At 51.0% G+C, this 17,605-nt stretch overlaps 1 protein-coding gene across 1 annotated transcript in view; it reads left to right on the top strand.

Moving 5' to 3' along the window:
- The window catches only part of LMCD1 (LIM and cysteine rich domains 1), a 59,463-nt gene extending 42,292 nt beyond the window's left edge, over positions 1-17,171 (top strand). Inside the window, exons 4-6 of the mRNA XM_079122091.1 lie at positions 326-658; positions 14,357-14,572; positions 16,535-17,171. Coding sequence (XP_078978217.1) covers positions 326-658; positions 14,357-14,572; positions 16,535-16,693 — 708 coding nt within the window. The 3' untranslated portion in view covers positions 16,694-17,171. The remainder of the gene's footprint in view (positions 1-325; positions 659-14,356; positions 14,573-16,534) is intronic.
- The last annotated feature ends 434 nt before the right edge of the window (positions 17,172-17,605 follow it).

The following is a 17,605-nucleotide window of genomic DNA, read 5'->3' as shown; positions in this document are numbered from 1 at the left end:
TGAGACAGAGGCACCTCCACGGTTCCACGTCACCAGCAATAAAATACAGAACGTTTCTCAGACACACAAGCGAGACGTGCACATTTTTCTTGCATGAGTCTTTCATCCCTGTTTCCTTCCTTGTGATGATGGACAGGTATTCCTTTTGTAATTTGGACAAAAAAAAAGCAACATTAAATTCAAAGATAAAGACTGTGCCTGCTTCAGTCGCCAGGAACCCGGAAAGGTACCACGCTTGGCATTTTCGGTGGCTCCTGTCGTAGCTTCTCTGACTGCTGGAGCCCCCTCCATGTGACACTGTCTCTTCCCCCTCCCCCTCCCCCAGGGCCTGCAGTACATGGAACTCATCCCCAAGGAGAGGCAGCCGGTGACAGGCACCGAGGGCGCCTACTATCGCCGCCGCCAGCTCATGCACCAGCTCCCCATCTACGACCAGGACCCCTCTCGCTGCCGCGGACTCGCAGAGAACGAGTTGAAACTGATGGAAGAATTTGTCAAGCAGTATAAGAGCGAAGCCCTGGGTGTGGGAGAAGTGGCCCTCCCTGGGCAGGGCGGCTTGCCCAAGGAGGAAGGGAAGCAACAGGACAAGCCAGAGGGCACAGAGAGCGCACCCACCACCAACGGCAGCCTGGGCGACCCGTCCAAGGAGGTGGAATATGTGAGTGTCCCTCTCGTCGCTGGCCTGGTTCAAGTGACCCAGGCACAGGGCTGCAGGGTCAGGGCCCTCTGGTGCCTCACTGTTTCTACAACCATTCATATGTTCACTCATCTGGCAGGTGGTTGGTGCCCCTCTATCTGTCCCAGGGAAAACAATACGAGGTCACAGTCCAGGGGAAGGTGAACTGCCACAGCTTAGGGAAAGGGCCTCTGACCTTGTCTGGGGTGAGGGTGGACCTCAAGACGTCGGTGAGGCACCAGCTGGCAATGAAGAGCGAGAGCCAGCTAAGTGCGGGGGGCACACGCCTGTGATCTCTCAGTGGTTCGGGAGGCTGAGGCAGGAGGATCGTGAGTTCAAAGTCAGCCTCCGCAACTTAGCAAGGCCCTAAGCGACTCAGTGAGAGCCTGTCCCTGAATAATATGCAAAAAAAAAGGCTGGGGGTGTGGCTCAGTGCCTGGGTTCAATTCCTACTACCAAAAAAAACAGAGAGAATAACTAGGAGCAATCTAAGCCTGGACACTTTGAGGGGACAGTGTGTGCCCCCTTAAGGAGGTTAGTGTGCAAGAAAAGAAAGCACTCAGAGGATTAAAATCAGTCTCATGTGACACAGCACAGTGGGCAAGGGAATGGGGACATGAGGCTGGGGAGGTCAGTAAGTAGGGACTTGGTGGAGAGTCATGCTGTCCATTTATTTGTCAATCAAATTCAGGTTAGCTTGTATTAGCTGCCAAGCCCCAGGGAGTCAGAGAAGCAGAGGACACTGTCCCCCTGTTGGAGCAAACCATGGATATTAAGGATCACAGGCAGATTTTCGGTCAGAGAGAGGATGTGAGCCCAGCCCTGTTTTAGAAGGTTCTCTCTAGCAGCAAATGGGCAGAGGAGCAATTGCCACGTGGGCCACTGGGGACGTCTGAGAACCCAGTGTCTGGGAGACGAAATCCTCGTGGATCAGTTTGTCTTCAACTGAGACAGGGACCACCTGGGGCTGATGGATGGTCACTTCATGTCCAGCCCCTGGTGTTCCTGAGTTCTTTCCGCCCACCAGCCACGTGGCCTCATTTTCCCTCTATGCCACTTGGAGATCAAAGCTCCAACTCACAGGGTCCTCAGCCACGTCACCTTTCTCCCTGGGGACAGGCTGACAGCCCACCGTGGGCCAGCAATCCAGGGAAATGCCCACCAGCCTACGCCATTGCTAGAACCAGAGAGAGCAGGCGCTGCCTTCCCTGCGTGCACCTTCCGTCTCCAGCCTCCATCTGCCATCCAAGAGATATGGCCTCACACCGCTCTAGCCAAAAATTCTAAGATAAAAAACAAAATTTGTCTCTTCCACCACGGATTTGGCAATGATGTTTAAAAGATCCATTTCTCAGGAAAAACACATATCCTAGGTCCTTTAAAAAAAATTAGCTCTAGTTATCACATTTCATAAGCTGGTCTTCCCCCATCCCACCCAAGTCTTGCCCTCTGTCCACCCTCAAAATAACTATCTGTCCTTAATGGCATGAATTCTGCTGAATTCCATGTTGGAAGGAAAATTCTTTGAAACTGTTGGGACTCTTCCAAGTTGCCATTCCCAGGAGAGAAAAGCTGAGCGGAGAGCAGATCTTAGAGTCTCCTGAGCCCCCTCATTTGTTTAGCAGAGAACTGGGGCAGAGGTGGCCTAGGATTCCAGGTCCTTTCCTACAGTGAACTTTAGGAAATGCTTGTGACACTTCAGAATTGTTTAAATAAAACTGCTGGGCAATACATGGCAGATTCCACAGTCAGAAAAAATAAGCAGGGAATTGCCAGGTATGGTAGTTCACACGTGTAATTCCAGTGACTCGGAAGGCTGAGGTGGGAGGATCACAAGTTGGAGGCCAGCCTCAGCAACTTAGGGAGACCCTGTCTCAAATTTTAAAAAATGAAAAAGGACTGGGGATGTGTTTCAGTGGTAAAGTACTCCTGGGTTTAATCCCTAATACCAAAAAAAAAAAAAAAAAAAAAAAGTAGGGGATCCAAAGGAAGTAGTTATTGGTTGGCCTGGCCTGGGCTGGCTATGGAAGACACACCTCTCTTTTCTTGTCCTGACCGCAGTGTGAACTCAATACCTAATTATGTGATTAGGGGACTGATGTCTGTTGCCCTGTCCAGGTGCTGAGGTCTTGTTCATCTCTATCTGTCTTTGATATAGATAGTAGATGCTGAAAAACATGCTCCACAGATGAATAAAATCAACGTTTGGACTAAACGGGGTCCTGCTAGATAGCCACAATTCGCATGGCTATTTTGGCGAAGAAGATGGTCCGATTCCAATTCCGCACTGATTGCACACCTGCTCTTTGCTAAATCCCAGGCTCACACGTCCAGGGTCTCCTTTCTTCTCAGAGTTGCCTGGCAGGATGAGTTATACCAGAATCATCCTATCGGGGAGGAATATGAGGATCAGAGACAAGATGTCACCTTTCCAGATCCTCAATGTTTCCAGCATCTGCATGATGTGGAATTTTAACACCTTACTTATTATTAGCTGCAGGAAAAAAAAAAAAAAAAAGAGAGAAGACTAGGTGTTCTATTTTTCTTTTTAAATTTTTTTAGTTGTAGATGGACACAATGCCTTTATCTACCTTTATCTCATTTATTTATTTTTTCTGTGGTACTGAGGATGGAACCCAGGGCCTCGCACGTGTGAGGCAAGCGCTCCACCAGAGCCCCATCCCCAGCTGCGGAGACTGGGTTTTCTTAAATGAACCCCCTGTTTATCTCCACGCAGGGAAGCAAAGCCTGACAGAGGCTGTTAGGAGCAGGGTAGGTTGGCTCCCACACAGAGGCGCATGGTGTGGACGTGTGTGCTGGCCATTCTGTGAGCTCACGCTCCCCCCATTTGTCATAAAACAAAAACAAAACCACAGCATGGAAGGGTGACCAAGGCCAAGTGGCAGGGAAGAAGCCTGATCTGGTGCAGGGCCATGGCTGCTCTGGTGCAGGGCCACGGATTTTGCAGTAAGTGGTCAGGGCATTCGGCTTGAGGATGAGGGTGTGCAGAGGAAATTGGAAGACAGCCTGATGTCCCCAAACCAGAGGTTTATGGGGCCGGAGCAGGAGGGAATATGAAGGGCAAAAACGAGACACATGAACTAGACAGGTGGCACCTGATTATCACTACAGTGGTAATTATGTTGGCAGCTACAGCTTAGCGGGCACCGCTCTCTGCTCAAGGACTGGACTTGATACTAGTGTCCAATACAGAGCTCACAACCAACTAATGCTGTGAAGAGCTTGCACCTCCCAGGCGGCTGGGCCTCAGAACTAACGGACCCCAGGCTCACGTTCATTCCCATCTCCCAGACCTTATTCACAGGAGGGCTAATGGATGCCATGCCATGAGAGGGTCATGCAGCCATGCAAGTTTGAGAGACGGTAAACTACCTGGGTTCCTTTGTACCAGGACTTTAGTTGGTGAATGCAATGGTACTTAAACCAAAATCATCCGGAAGGCTGGGTGCCAGCCCGGGAGTCCCCGTCTTAGTGGGTGTGGGGCACGGCCTGAGAATCTGCATCTTCAACCAGTCCCCAGGTGCTATGGGTACTGGTCTGGTACTAAAAATTCCCTTATGTGCAAGTTCCGCAAAGACCATACTAATTGGGAAATAGCAACGATTCAAGAGGTGGTAAAACCTGGAGTTTCCTGCATTTACCTGGCCTCCTGGCTTTACCTTTATTTTGGTGAATCACCGCAAGGGCTCTCCGCTTGGAGAATATGACGTGGCAGCGCCTTGTCCATGGGAGTTCCAGAAACCCAGGGACAGAACCGATCCCAACTCTAACCACTCCCGTCCTTGAAGACACTACGACTTAGCCATCTGAGGCTCACAAGCTGCCTGTCCACAGTGCACGCGGCCATGTGCTCAGATGCCCTGTGCTCAGATGGCCCCATGCTCTGCCCTGTCAGCCCCCGACAGTGGTGTCCTTCCTCTGACACCCCAGGGAGACTCAGGTCACAGCCATGGTGGAGGGAGGCCGCTGCAGCCTCTTACCCCCAGCCCAACACCAAACTGTCCCCAGGGGAAGCACTGTCCAGGGCAGAGGAGTGTGATTGCCAAAACCTTTCCGTAAAGGGCTGGGAGCAGTTCCCGCCAGGGGCCTGTGTGTCCAGGGAACCGGTGACGGTGGGCCAGCCAGGTGGCAGGATGCTGGCTGCTCGTCCAAAGGGCTGGAGCCGCCCCAGTTAAGCTGACGGGAACACAGTCAGCAGATCCAGTCCACCAAGCCGCCAGTCTCCCCTCCCCAGGAGGAAATACCAAAGCAGAAAAACCCCAGTCTCAGACGGAACTCACCCCACCGCCGCCCCGAAAGGAAAAAAAACACCTTCTTCTAAACCCGAGACTGTGAAGCCTCCCTCTCGTTCTCTCACACGCCCCACTGTCTCCTGAGCTCAGTGAGCCCGGGGCAGCGTCTCTCTCTCTTTAAATCTTTGTGGCAACCATGAGAGGGGCTGTCATGCCCATTTCACAGACAGGGAACCTGAGGCTCAGCCAGGTGAGCCACTGGGATGAGTGACAGTCTTCGATGGAGTGCCAGCCTTTCTGCCTCAGCAGGGATGTTAAGATCCAGCAGCCCAAGGGGAAGCCCTGGCAAGGGGTCCAATCACATGAGGGTGGGCGTTTATGTTCACTGGGTTTGCAGCAGTGTTTGGGGTCACTGATAGTCGGGCCCACTGAGGAATGTGAGAGCCTTTGTTTGTGTGCCAAGAACAGCAAGTCTTCCTGCCCCACCCGGTTCCTCCCACCCCCTGTCGTCCTGGGTCCTGGGAGGGTCACGGGGCTCCAGGGCCACAGAACTGCTGGCTCCTCCAGTTCTTTGCACCTTCTCACTACAGTCTGGCCCAGAGCCCCTCACCCACTCTCCCAAGGCCTTTGCCCTGCCCTCCCTCCCAGTGGGTGGAACTGACAGGCACCTGTGGGCAGCCAACCCAGATGCGGGGATTTGTGAACGGCTCCTCGGGTTATCTCCCTGCATTCAGAGAGCTTCATGGATGTTTTCTTGGAAATGAAATCTACAGATTTCCTGGGCATGGTTATTTTGCCCAGGAATTTCCGCCCTTCCACACACCTCGAACTTGTAACTGAAGAAAGGGAGAGAAAGCCAGAACATAGCATTTAATGTCATCTCCACTCAGCAGTGGTTATCATCCCTGCCAGGAGCCTGTCCCCTCCTTGCCCCTGGCTGCAGTATCCCAGGCCAAGGGATCATCCCAAAGAGTAACCGAGAGAAGCAAAGATGTTCACAGGGCTCCAAGCTCCCCTGGGAACTGGGCCATGGAAGACAGGCCTGGCTCCTCTTTCTCCATCTCCCACAAAAATGCAGAGGGGTGTGGTGAACAGCAGGCCCTGCTCCCACCTCCTGCCACAGGACTGACTCTCAGATGGAAACTTACAGCAGCTGGCAGCTCAGCCCACTGCAGCCCCAACAGAGGGACATATTTGTGGGCAAGGGACTTCCAAGTCTTTGTCCAAGCAGATGTTTGGCTTGTGGGCTGGTGGGCTGAATGACGGGTCTTCCTGCCAGCCCCGCTGGGGAATCTGCAATCACCCCACCCACTCTGTGAACCACTTCCTTCTGAGCTGGAGGACAGGGGGCCGAGAGGTGCAGAGGCACACCTGGGGGCACTCAGACAGAGGAATCCCTGGTGCCCTCACTTCTTACCCGCAACTCCGGTACCCGTGGACAGGAACCTGGGAGCAGTCTGCACAATCACCGTGGTTCCAAGTGCTCAGCATCGCCCTCCCTCTTTCTTTCTAGTAGAGGTATTTTAATGACATTCAAAGGACATCTTTTTTCCAAAGAAAATTTCCTTTATCCACTCTTTATGCTCTAAATAGTTTTCCATATTGCCAGGTGGCCTTCACAAGCATCTTTTTCTGTTTTCATTTTGAGTTGCGACATAATAGTCCATTGACTAAAACAGGGGCTGCAGACGTAGTGCTAAAGTTGCTGCAGGTGGTATCTAAACAGATGACCATAGCTGTGTTCCAATAAAGCTTTATTTACAAAAACAGGCGGTAGGCTGGATTTGGTTCATGGAGGTGATCATGGAGGTGGTGGTGAGGATGGTGATGGGGTAGTGGTGGTTATGGTGATGATGGTAATGATGGTGGTGATGATGGTTATGTTGGTAGTGATGGTGATGGTGTTAATGGTGATGCTAGTGGTGGAGGTGGTGATAGTGATGGTGGTCTTGGTGGTGATGATGGTGGTAATGGTGGTGATGGTGATGATGGTGGTAGTGATAGTGATGGAGGTGATGATGGTGATGGTGATGGTGATGGTGATGGTGGTGATGGTGGTGATGATGGTGATGGTGGTAGTGGGGGTGATGGTGGTGATGATGGTGATGGTGGTAGTGGGGGTGATGGAGGTGATGATGGTGATGGTGATGGTGGTGATGATGGTGATGGTGGTAGTGGGGGTGATGGTGGTGATGATGGTGATGGTGGTGATGATGGTGATGGTGGTGATGATGGTGATGGTGGTAGTGGGGGTGATGGTGGTGGTGGTGGTGATGGTGTTAGTGATAGTGATGGAGGTGGTGATGGTGATGGTGATGGTGGTGATGGAGGTGATGATGGTGATGGTGGTAGTGGTGGTGATTGTGGTGATGATGGTGATGGTGGTAGTGGTGGTGATGGTGGTAGTGGGGGTGATGGTGGTGATGATGGTGATGGTGTTAGTGATAGTGATGGAGGTGATGATGGTGATGGTGATGGTGATGGTGGTGATGATGGTGATGGTGGTAGTGGGGGTGATGGTGGTGATGGAGGTGATGGTGGTGATGATGATGGTGGTGATGGTGATGGTGATGGTGGTGATGGAGGTGATGATGGTGATGGTGGTAGTGGTGGTGATTGTGGTGATGATGGTGATGGTGGTAGTGGGGGTGATGGTGGTGATGGTGATGGTGGTGGTGGTGATGATGGTGATGGAGGTGATGATGGTGATGGTGGTGGTGATGGTGGTGGTGATGGTGGTGATGATGGTGGTGGTGGTGGTGATGGTGATGATGGTGATGGAGATGGTGGTGATGATGGTGATGGTGGTGATGATGGTGATGGTGGTAGTGGGGGTGATGGTGGTGGTGGTGGTGATGGTGTTAGTGATAGTGATGGAGGTGGTGATGGTGATGGTGATGGTGGTGATGGAGGTGATGATGGTGATGGTGGTAGTGGTGGTGATTGTGGTGATGATGGTGATGGTGGTAGTGGTGGTGATGGTGGTAGTGGGGGTGATGGTGGTGATGATGGTGATGGTGTTAGTGATAGTGATGGAGGTGATGATGGTGATGGTGATGGTGATGGTGGTGATGATGGTGATGGTGGTAGTGGGGGTGATGGTGGTGATGGAGGTGATGGTGGTGATGATGATGGTGGTGATGGTGATGGTGATGGTGGTGATGGAGGTGATGATGGTGATGGTGGTAGTGGTGGTGATTGTGGTGATGATGGTGATGGTGGTAGTGGGGGTGATGGTGGTGATGGTGATGGTGGTGGTGGTGATGATGGTGATGGAGGTGATGATGGTGATGGTGGTGGTGATGGTGGTGGTGATGGTGGTGATGATGGTGGTGGTGGTGGTGATGGTGATGATGGTGATGGAGATGGTGGTGGGGGGGTGGTGGTGATGGTGGTGATGGAGATGGTGCTGCTGCTGTCACTGCCTGCTGTTCTTTACTGTCTGGTTGTGCCAGGCACTGTGCACGGAGACTTCCCATGTCATTTTATTTAATCCTAAGCATTATCCTACAAAGTTGGATCTTATTATCTCCCTTTTTATAGAAAAGGAAATTGCATCATTCTTAGCAAAGTTAAACAGTGTTTACAAACTTCAGGTTACAATCCATCAGTGGATACGAGCCATCAATTTAGCATGTTACAACCAGAAACTTTAAAAAAAAAATAGTTGAAAGAGAAAGAGTACTTCAGGGTAGTAAATATATTCCTGGAAACATCTATTTCACGGGTCTGTATGTAATTAGGTCAGGGTATAAAGTGTATTTTCTACTGTGGATCACAGACAAAAGCAAACATTTCAAAATGCATAAAATTGTCTAGGCACCTAGCTGTTGATCAGTTAAACCAGAATTAGAACCCAGACCTGCCTCAGCCCAAACTTCACCCCAAAGGACAGCAGCTCCCATCTCCAGAGCACCCGTGAGGTTCCAGGCACCTCACAAGGCCCTGGCAATAGAGAAGGACACATCAGGACTTTCTTGCAAAACTTTGGACCAAGCAACATCCTCCTGGCTAGTCGTGGAGACCATGCCTGTCAAAGCCGGATCAGAGAACCACATTCCAAAGCCTACGGCCCTAAGCACTGTCTGGAGAGCCTGTCCTTTTTGCACCATGAGAAACCTCCAGAAGGCTACAGATCATAAGGGAGTTAAGTTGCAGAAATGATTTAGGCAAGGAAAAAAAAAAAAAAAAAAACCCCTTCTGGGATAAAGAAGGCCGCAAAGCAAAGATGGTGAATGATCACCATAAGAGGAAATGGGGAGACGCTGTTTATAAATAAATTGTGAGTATTTGTGTTGGAAAGAACCCAGTGCCTGGATTCAAGGCCCTTGTGTTAATATTTACTGTATTGTAATAGTGAGATTTTCACAAGGCACTCTGGGTTTAGACTGGGTAGGCTTTGGGATAAGAACCTTCCAGAAGAAAACAGCATGACTGAGACAGGATTTCTCGCAAGTCTGAGGGAGAGACTGTTACTGAGTCAGAGGACTCTCCTTATCTGCAGATCCCTCTCTGAAGGCCAGTGCGGCCTCCGAGACAATTCTCCAGCTGCCTATGCGTTGGCCACCATCCTGAAACCCGCTATATCTTGGTTGCCTCGGTTCAGAAGCCGTGATGATTCTGCGGGGTGGACATTGAATGCCCCTGTTACCTGATGCTGCTATTGTTCTGTCCCAAGGCGGAGTAGCTTAAATCAACAGTGCTGATTTTGCTCAGAAATCAGCCCTCAGGCAGCCTGAGAGAGGGCGCTTGCCTCTGTGTGCTCAGCTTCACTTGGAACAGCTCAAAGGTCAGGGACTGGAATGGGCTGAAGCCCCCGAAGGCGTTTGACCCGGATGCCGGGAAGACACACATGGCGGGGCTGGGTGGGCCGGGCACCCTGGGGTTTCTCCTCTATCTCTGTGTGGTTGTTTCACATGATTTCCTGAGCAGGGGAATCCCAGAGCACCAGAATCTTCTCTCCTGTCTGCTCAGGGCTCCCCCAGGTAAGTGCTAAGAGGGTCCAAAGAAGAGCTGCCCACGTGGCCCCTGACTTACCATGGCTCCCCTTCAGATTGTTCTGACTTCACAGTGGTGCAAAAACGACACGCATTCAGTTAGGAACTGAATCTCGAATTCCAGTCTTCTACGGGGACCAGGATAGGTACAGTTCTTTTTCGCCATTCCAGCCAACAGCTGAGACCCATGGCCCCCCACCAGTCGTGCGATTATAACCCTGGACAACGGATGCTCTCCTGGGGATGGTGCTGCTAACAGAGGACGCTCGTGGGTCAGGAATAGTCAGTGCGTTCGCAACTTCCAAAAGTCTCACCATTCGATGGATTTATCAGGACAGACGTCCATTGAAACCCAGGCCCTTCTGACCACCTGGGAAGCCAGGGTGCATGGCTGCTGCCATGTTCTGCTCCTCTCAGTTCAGTCACCCAGCTGGGACGATGTTCGAGGAAAGGGAATTCGACTCCACGCTGGCTGGAAGCACACCCAAGGATACGCCGACAGGACTCCAACACACCGGGACTGAAGGAACCCCACATCTCCTCTTGCCGAGAGCCACTGCTGACAAATCCCCGAGGCCCCCAGCATGGAAGAGTCAGAATCTTTCACTTCAACCTTTTCACCTAGGAATCTCAGCCATTTGAACAGGAATGGGACCGAAAAATGTCACTGGCATGGGGTAGAAGTCACCTCCTATTGGTTCTACTTATGACAGGTTTGCTCCACATCTCCTCTGCCCGGGAGAAACACACTCTGCAAACAAGGTTAGAGGGAAAGTGGTGGAAACATCCCTCACAGGCTACGTCTGGTTTAAAGTAATTGGGAGCACGGACAGGAGCCGACCCATATGCTACGGATGAATTATTCTCTTCTGCGCCTTGACCCTGATCCTGAAGAATTTCTACTTGCCCTTACCACATCCTTTACCAGGGGAATTAGCCTCAGAAAGGTCACATGGGCTTGCTCAAAGGTAGTCCAGGTTTGAACATTCTAGGAATTCAAGATGACCTTGGTGGGAACTGAGCTGAATAGCTGGTATCATATTCGCTGAGCGTATGAGTAGGATAATGTTTGAGCTCTCAGTGACGGTGGTTTTGAGCATGCAGGCCCAAGTACCCCAGCATCCCTGGGAGGGGGAGAGGGAGGCGTGCAAATTCTGTGCCCCATCCCAGACCTATTAAATCAGACAGGCACAGGAAGGGGAGTCGTGATCAGTTTTAACAAATCCTCTAGGGGAATCTGGGGCAGGCTTAAGCCTATAACCACTAAGGTGGGCAGTGGCGGGGGAGGGGCGAGTTAGAGGCAGGAAGCGGACCCTCCAAGCCAGGGCCTGCATGCTGCTGGACCTGGGGTAGTAGCCAACAACCGACAGATAGTCAACGATTCCCTGTCCCAGATAAATGGTGATTGCAGCTAATCATTATTAATCCCTTAAAAAGTCCAATGATTCCATGATCTCATTTAAGCCATTAAAAAAAAAAAAAAAAAAAACCAAGGCTAGGTAACTTGGTTGCAAGGTCACACAGGAGTAGGCCCAGGCGGTCTGACTGGAGAACTCCCCTCTTGTCCACCTGACTACATTTTAGAAAGTGAACCTCAGTGCAAAGGATTACGGTAGGAGATGAATTAAGTTCGAGCAGAAATAGATGGGACCAGGATCAGAGGACTCAAATCAGCTGGGCGTCCGAACTCTGGGTCGCCAGCCTGTTCCTCGTGGCTGAGGGACCAGCAGGTGGACAGCTCAAGGACCACCTCAGATGTCGCATGCTTTGAGAAGACTGGGGAAAGGGCCCAGAAGAGAGCAGAGAGGCAAGAAGAAAAGGAGGGTTGCTGAGACCAAGCGACAGGCCCAAAATGTATTCATGCAACAACCGTCAACGCCATTTGCTTAAAAGGACTGGTAGTAATGGGGCCAAGAGCCAGATATGCTAGGGAGACCCCCCCGGGGAAGAGACTTCCCAGGGAGGGGCTTGAGGAAGCACTTTGAGACTGTGGAGAAGGTGGAGACCCGGCTCCATGAAAGATTCTCCCCACCTTCATCCAAGAGTTCTCTCCCAGCAGCTCGAATGGGAACATGCCACTCCTCCCCTCAAAAACCTGCAGTGGCTCCCTATTGCCTCCAGAGTGAAGTTCCAACTCATACCACGGATTCAGATTGACCTGCCATCACCCAGGCTGTCTCTGGGGCCTCATTTCCCGGATTCCCTTCTACTGGTGCCTGCCGAAGTTCCACAGTGACAAACCTAGGCATGTTCACGTCCCGGCTGCCACCTACTTCCATATTCAGCAACAGCTGGAAACCTGGAGTGCGACCAACCGGGTGTAGTTTAGCCGGCTAGTAAGTCCTTTCTGTGTCGGAGGAAAAGGGCTGGAGATTTCCCTGTGAATCTTAGCAGCCAGACAGACAGAAAGCTCACTCTGTACTCTTAACTGTCCCTGCCAAAGAGCTGACGATCCCCAGTTCGCAGCGGGGCTGGCGGACGTGAATGAACAGGTGCTTATTCATCACTAATTTCTGGTTCAGCCCCTCTGATGAGTTCCAGGCCAGCGGGCTCAGTCACGGGGGGAGGAACAGAGTTTTCGTCCAGCCATTCTCGTGGGCGGAACGGAAACCGCAAGTCCAGCATGTTCTGAGGGGCCTTATCAGGCAGTGAGCGTGGAGTTTTGCAAACATCCCATGTCTAGACCTTGGTTCTACAGCTGCCATTCGGCTCAGGGTCGGCTACGCTCTTTGTGGTTTTCTTGCCCTGATTTCCACAGTTTTAATCTTTATGTCATCTTTAAAGTACAAAAGTATGTTACCCGTGTGAATTATACCAGATGAGAACAGCGAGTGTTCGTGCTCTGTGTTAGCCAGCTTTCTGTTACTGTAACTAACGCCTGAGATAATCAACTTATAAGAAGGAAAGGTCTTTTTTTTTTTTTTTTGGCTCCTGGATTCAGAGGTCTTGGGCGGTGATCAGTCTGACTGACGGCTTTGGAGCCTGTGTGAGACAGCCCATCGTGGTGGGAACAGATGGCAGAACAAAGCTGCCTACCTCATGGCAGCCAGGAAACAAAGAAAAGAGGAAGAGACTGGGGTCCCAGTGTCCCCTCCACAGTGACTGAACTTTCTTCCACTAGGTTCCACCGCCTAAAGGTTCCCAGTAGCACCACAAGCTGGGACCAAGCCTTTAACACAGCAAGCTCTGAACACATATCTCTTTATGTGCACATAGAAAAACCATAACTATTTCTATATTGGCTGATGCCATAGTTTGTGCTTAGTGAGTTAAAAATTATCATCTCAAGTCCAAGGTCAACAAATATTTTCTGTAGATGGTCAGGGAGTAAATGTTTTGGGCACTATTTTGGTTCACCAGCCCCAACCGAGAGCATCCTGTAAGCACCTTATATAACAAAACAAATTTCCACAACATTTTTATAGATGAAATTCAAAATATATCAATCCTTAAGTGTATTTTAGTCTTGAAATTTAGATCTACTAATGAGAAGAACCAAATTCTTTTGGGAGGGAAGAAAACATGTCACTTCCTTAGAGTGTCCCAGGGTGTCCCAGGGTGTCCTTTATGGATGGGGATGGAAGAGCCACACCATGTGGTAGAGAGAACAATGGCTTTGGAGTTGGGTTATATTTCAATCAAAAACTAACATAACACAAAAGACGGAAGGCAGACGTAGCTCTGAGAACAGAGCCATCTTGGGCCTGGGGCTCAGCGGTAAAGCGCATGCCTGGCATGTGTGAGGCACTGGGTTCGATCCTTAGCACCACATAAAAATAAATAAAGATAGTGTCCATCTACAACTAAAAAAAATAGATATTTAAAAAACAGATTCCAGTCATGTTACACAGCATTAAAGAGAACTTGCAAAAACTGCAAAACCATGTTTTAAATTTTTCTTCTCACTGAATTTTTAGTTTTGGAAAACATAGCTTTTGGGGGGGTTTTTTCTTGCAGTGCTGAATGTAAAGCCAGGGCCTTTGTGCGTGCTAGGTGACTGCACTACCAATGAGCTCTCTGGTTATTTTAGTCTTAAAATATCTACGTGAGCATATTCTGTAAGCTCCTTGTTGTCATTTTTAAATGAGTAAATATTTAAATTTCTCTCAGTTATCATTTCTCTTGTGAGAAATAGCAATAGCTGTTACCCACATGAACAAAATCTCCATAGGGGGACCTCTCTCAATACAATACAAAGAGTACTGAGACCAAATGATGGGAGAGTCCCTCCACTAAATGTTATTTACTCCTTACAAACAACCTATTAGATAATGTAATTATCCTACTTTGAAGATGATAAAACTGAGGAACAGAGAGGTACATGAACTTGTCCAAAGTTGCACAGGAAATAGGCCGGGGGTGGGATTGGAGCCCACGTCCCCATGCCTCCCTGACCACCTTGTGTCCTTCTGATTCTCTGACCCTTCCAGTTCTGTGAGCTCTGCAAGGGCGCAGCCCCGGCGGACAGCCCGGTGGTCTACTCAGACAGGGCCGGCTACAGCAAGCAGTGGCACCCGGCCTGCTTCGTGTGCGTCAAGTGCTCCGAGCCGCTGGTGGACCTCATCTACTTCTGGAAGGACGGCGCCCCCTGGTGTGGCCGGCACTACTGCGAGAGCCTGCGGCCCCGGTGTTCTGGCTGCGATGAGGTGGGCGCCGGCAGGGCCGGGTGGGCAGAGGGGGCCGCTCACCACTGGCGGCGGGGAGCCTGGCGGCCCCGGCCCCCTGTGCTTCCTCGGCCCAACGGGACTCTCTTGTGTTCCCGCCCAGGGTGGTTAGGGTCCCACAGGCGGTGGTGGGGTCTCGTCCTGGGCGCCCACCCGGCACTTGGTGAGTTCTCAGAGGAACCCTGCAGGGTGCACAGGAGGCAGGCGGCCCAGGGCCAGATGGGGCCTGGCTTCCCACACACCTGCACCTCGGTCCTCCTGGTCTAGAAAGTGAATGAGAACAGGACCCTCCCCTGCGGGCCAGGAGGACAGAGATCCAACTGCAGGAAGGTGGCAGGCGCCCAGCCCGACCTGGAAGCTCTTAAGTGGCCGCTGCTGTTCGTGTCACCATCACATAGAACAGAATGCGGTGGAGGCTGGTACAGCAGGAAGCTACCCCACCACGGAGCCACGCTTAAAGATGGTGTCAGGAGGGTCAGGTCTCCAGAATGGAGATGCCAGGGGCTCTAAAAGCACATTGATAATGACCGCCCTAACTGTGTGGTTATAATAGTGCTTTGCACCCGCCTTTGGAGGGAGGGGACACGCTCCTCATCTCTGGCACAGGTGAGGCTTTGGGAGGTCTTCCTCATGCTGAGCCACCTCCTGCCACCTTCTACCTGCTGGTCCCAATAGGAAGTTAAAGCCTTGCACTGTTGCACTGAGTGACATTAAGGAGGAAAGGGGCTGCGGCAGGCGTGCCCCATAACCTCAGTACTGAGGGGACCACGGTACACTCGCAGTCTCAAGTCTCCATCTTTTTTTTACTCCTCGTTGTTGTTGAACTGGGCATGGAACCCAGGTTGTTCTATCCTGAGCCCCGTCCTCAGCCCTTTTAATTTTTTATCTTGAGACAGGGCCTCACTCAGTTGCTGAGGCTGACCTTGAAGTTGCTCTCGTCTGGCTTCAGCCTCCCAAGTCAGTGGGATTTCAAGCCTGCACCACCATACTCAGCTCTCCATCATTTTTTAAATTTTTTTTAAAATTGTAGATGGACACACCACCTTTATTTTATTATTTATTTATATGTGGTGCTGAGGATGGAACCCAGGGCCTCACACATGCTTGGCAAGCGCTCTACCACTGAGCCACAACCCCAGCCTGCCATCATTTATTAAAGGTGTACAATGGCGTCAGTAACTTGCTCCATACTTTAGGCATAACGTGCCATTTCTACCTCTCAGGGATCCTCCAGAGGTAGACTAACGGGGTCTGCATTTTACCCAGATGGGAGTGAAACTTTGAGCAGGTCACTTTCCCTAGCAGTCCATGTACTGTGGTTAATTTTGCACTCACAAAATCGTAGAAGTGGGAATACTTGCATCCCCATTGTACAGACACAGAAGCAGAAGCTCAGGGAAAGTAATTTGCCCAAAGTCATGGAGCTGGTCAATGCCTACGTGAAAACTCACACCTGGTTCCCCTTTGACGCAAAAACCAGAGTTTCCATTTGCAAGCGTGCTACTCCATTCTTCCTGGGCCTCTGGGCTCTTCCAGTATGTATGCTTCAGAGCGTCACTTTATCCCAAGCCCAAGTGACCCTCTGTGTTCTTGCTCTTGAAGACTGGCAGCTTATTTATCATCAAGCGGTCCTCACCCTCATCAGGATGTGGACTCCAGTCTTGGAATGCAACCAGCTTTTGCATCTGCACAAAAACATCACAGGTGCCGTGTAAATAAAAACCTGTCTGTGGCAGAAAGGTTTTGTGGGTTTTCTTTTTTCCATTTGGGAAGCTAAGATGCTGCCAAATACCAACCCGAGGACATCAGATTTGCATCAGGTTCTCCACTGAGGCACCTCAGGGTCAAAACAAGAATCAGGTGGGACCAAGCACCAGCCCATAAGTGGTCCTGGATTCGCTGTCTCCGCCTTGGTTCCCGACTGTCTTCTGCTCCCCTTCCTAGATCATCTTCTCCGAGGACTACCAGCGCGTGGAAGATCTGGCCTGGCACCGGAAGCACTTTGTCTGCGAGGGCTGTGAGCAGCTGCTGAGCGGTCGGGCCTACATCGTCACCAAGGGCCAGCTCCTCTGCCCCACTTGCAGCAAGTCCAAACGCTCCTGAGGAGCAGCCCGCCCACAGTCAGAAACCACCAGATCCCTCTGAGAGCCAGGGCCATCCTCAGGGGCGGATGTGACAGCCAGCAAGCAACATAAACAGTGATTTTTTTTTTCCCCCAGTGGGAATCTCCGTATCTTCTAGGTTGAGTGATGGTGGATCCTTGAGGGTCAGTAGTTGCAAAACCAGAGATGTTCTGAGAAGTCTTAGAATGGGTTGTTTTGCCCTGCTGGTGGTTTCCCAGCCACAACCTACCGCAGACCCAGAGGGCGCCCTGCGAGGGAGCTCAAGGGGGCATTTCCCAGAAGGCCCTTCTCTCCCTGGTGGGCCAGTCGCGTAGCTGTAGGGTGCAGGAGCTCCTCTGGGAACAGGCTGGGATTCCAACTGTCACTCCTTGTCTCTGTTTCAAGTGGCATTTGGATTTTAAATGAACAACTATTTGGGGCATGATAAACACATCAATAAAAGTTTTACGAAGTCCACAGATACCTTTCTCCCATTATTTACAACACCGGGAGGGGGGATTCTGCAACCTCTGGTTAACCCCATCCTCCTCAAAGTTGGTTCTAGCAGGAAATGCTGTAAATGCTAAGGAGCCCCCTCATCAAGGGTCTCCTGAGACTTCTGTTGGATGGAGATTCCCCAGACAGAAACCCCCTCCCATCTGCCATCACAGACACTCTGGGATCACGATGGAAATGGGCGTTCCTGTTTCCTGGTACACCAGTAAGTGGCCTCCCAGGAACTGACGACCTTCTCTTTAGCCAGGGTCCCAATCCAGCTGCACTCGGAGCCTTGATGGATACCAGGAGTAAGACAGGGGAGAGAGCGAGCAGCTCTCCAACAAATCAACCTAAGCCCAACCAAGGGCCCCACAGGGAACATGTGACCAGTGTACACAGCTCTTTAAAAATATGC

This window comes from Sciurus vulgaris (genome assembly GCF_902686455.1).
Source record: "Sciurus vulgaris genome assembly, chromosome: 19".
NCBI classification, from domain to species: domain Eukaryota; kingdom Metazoa; phylum Chordata; class Mammalia; order Rodentia; family Sciuridae; genus Sciurus; species Sciurus vulgaris.
Note: the sequence above shows the minus strand (reverse complement) of the source record. Positions and strands in the feature narration are given on the sequence as shown.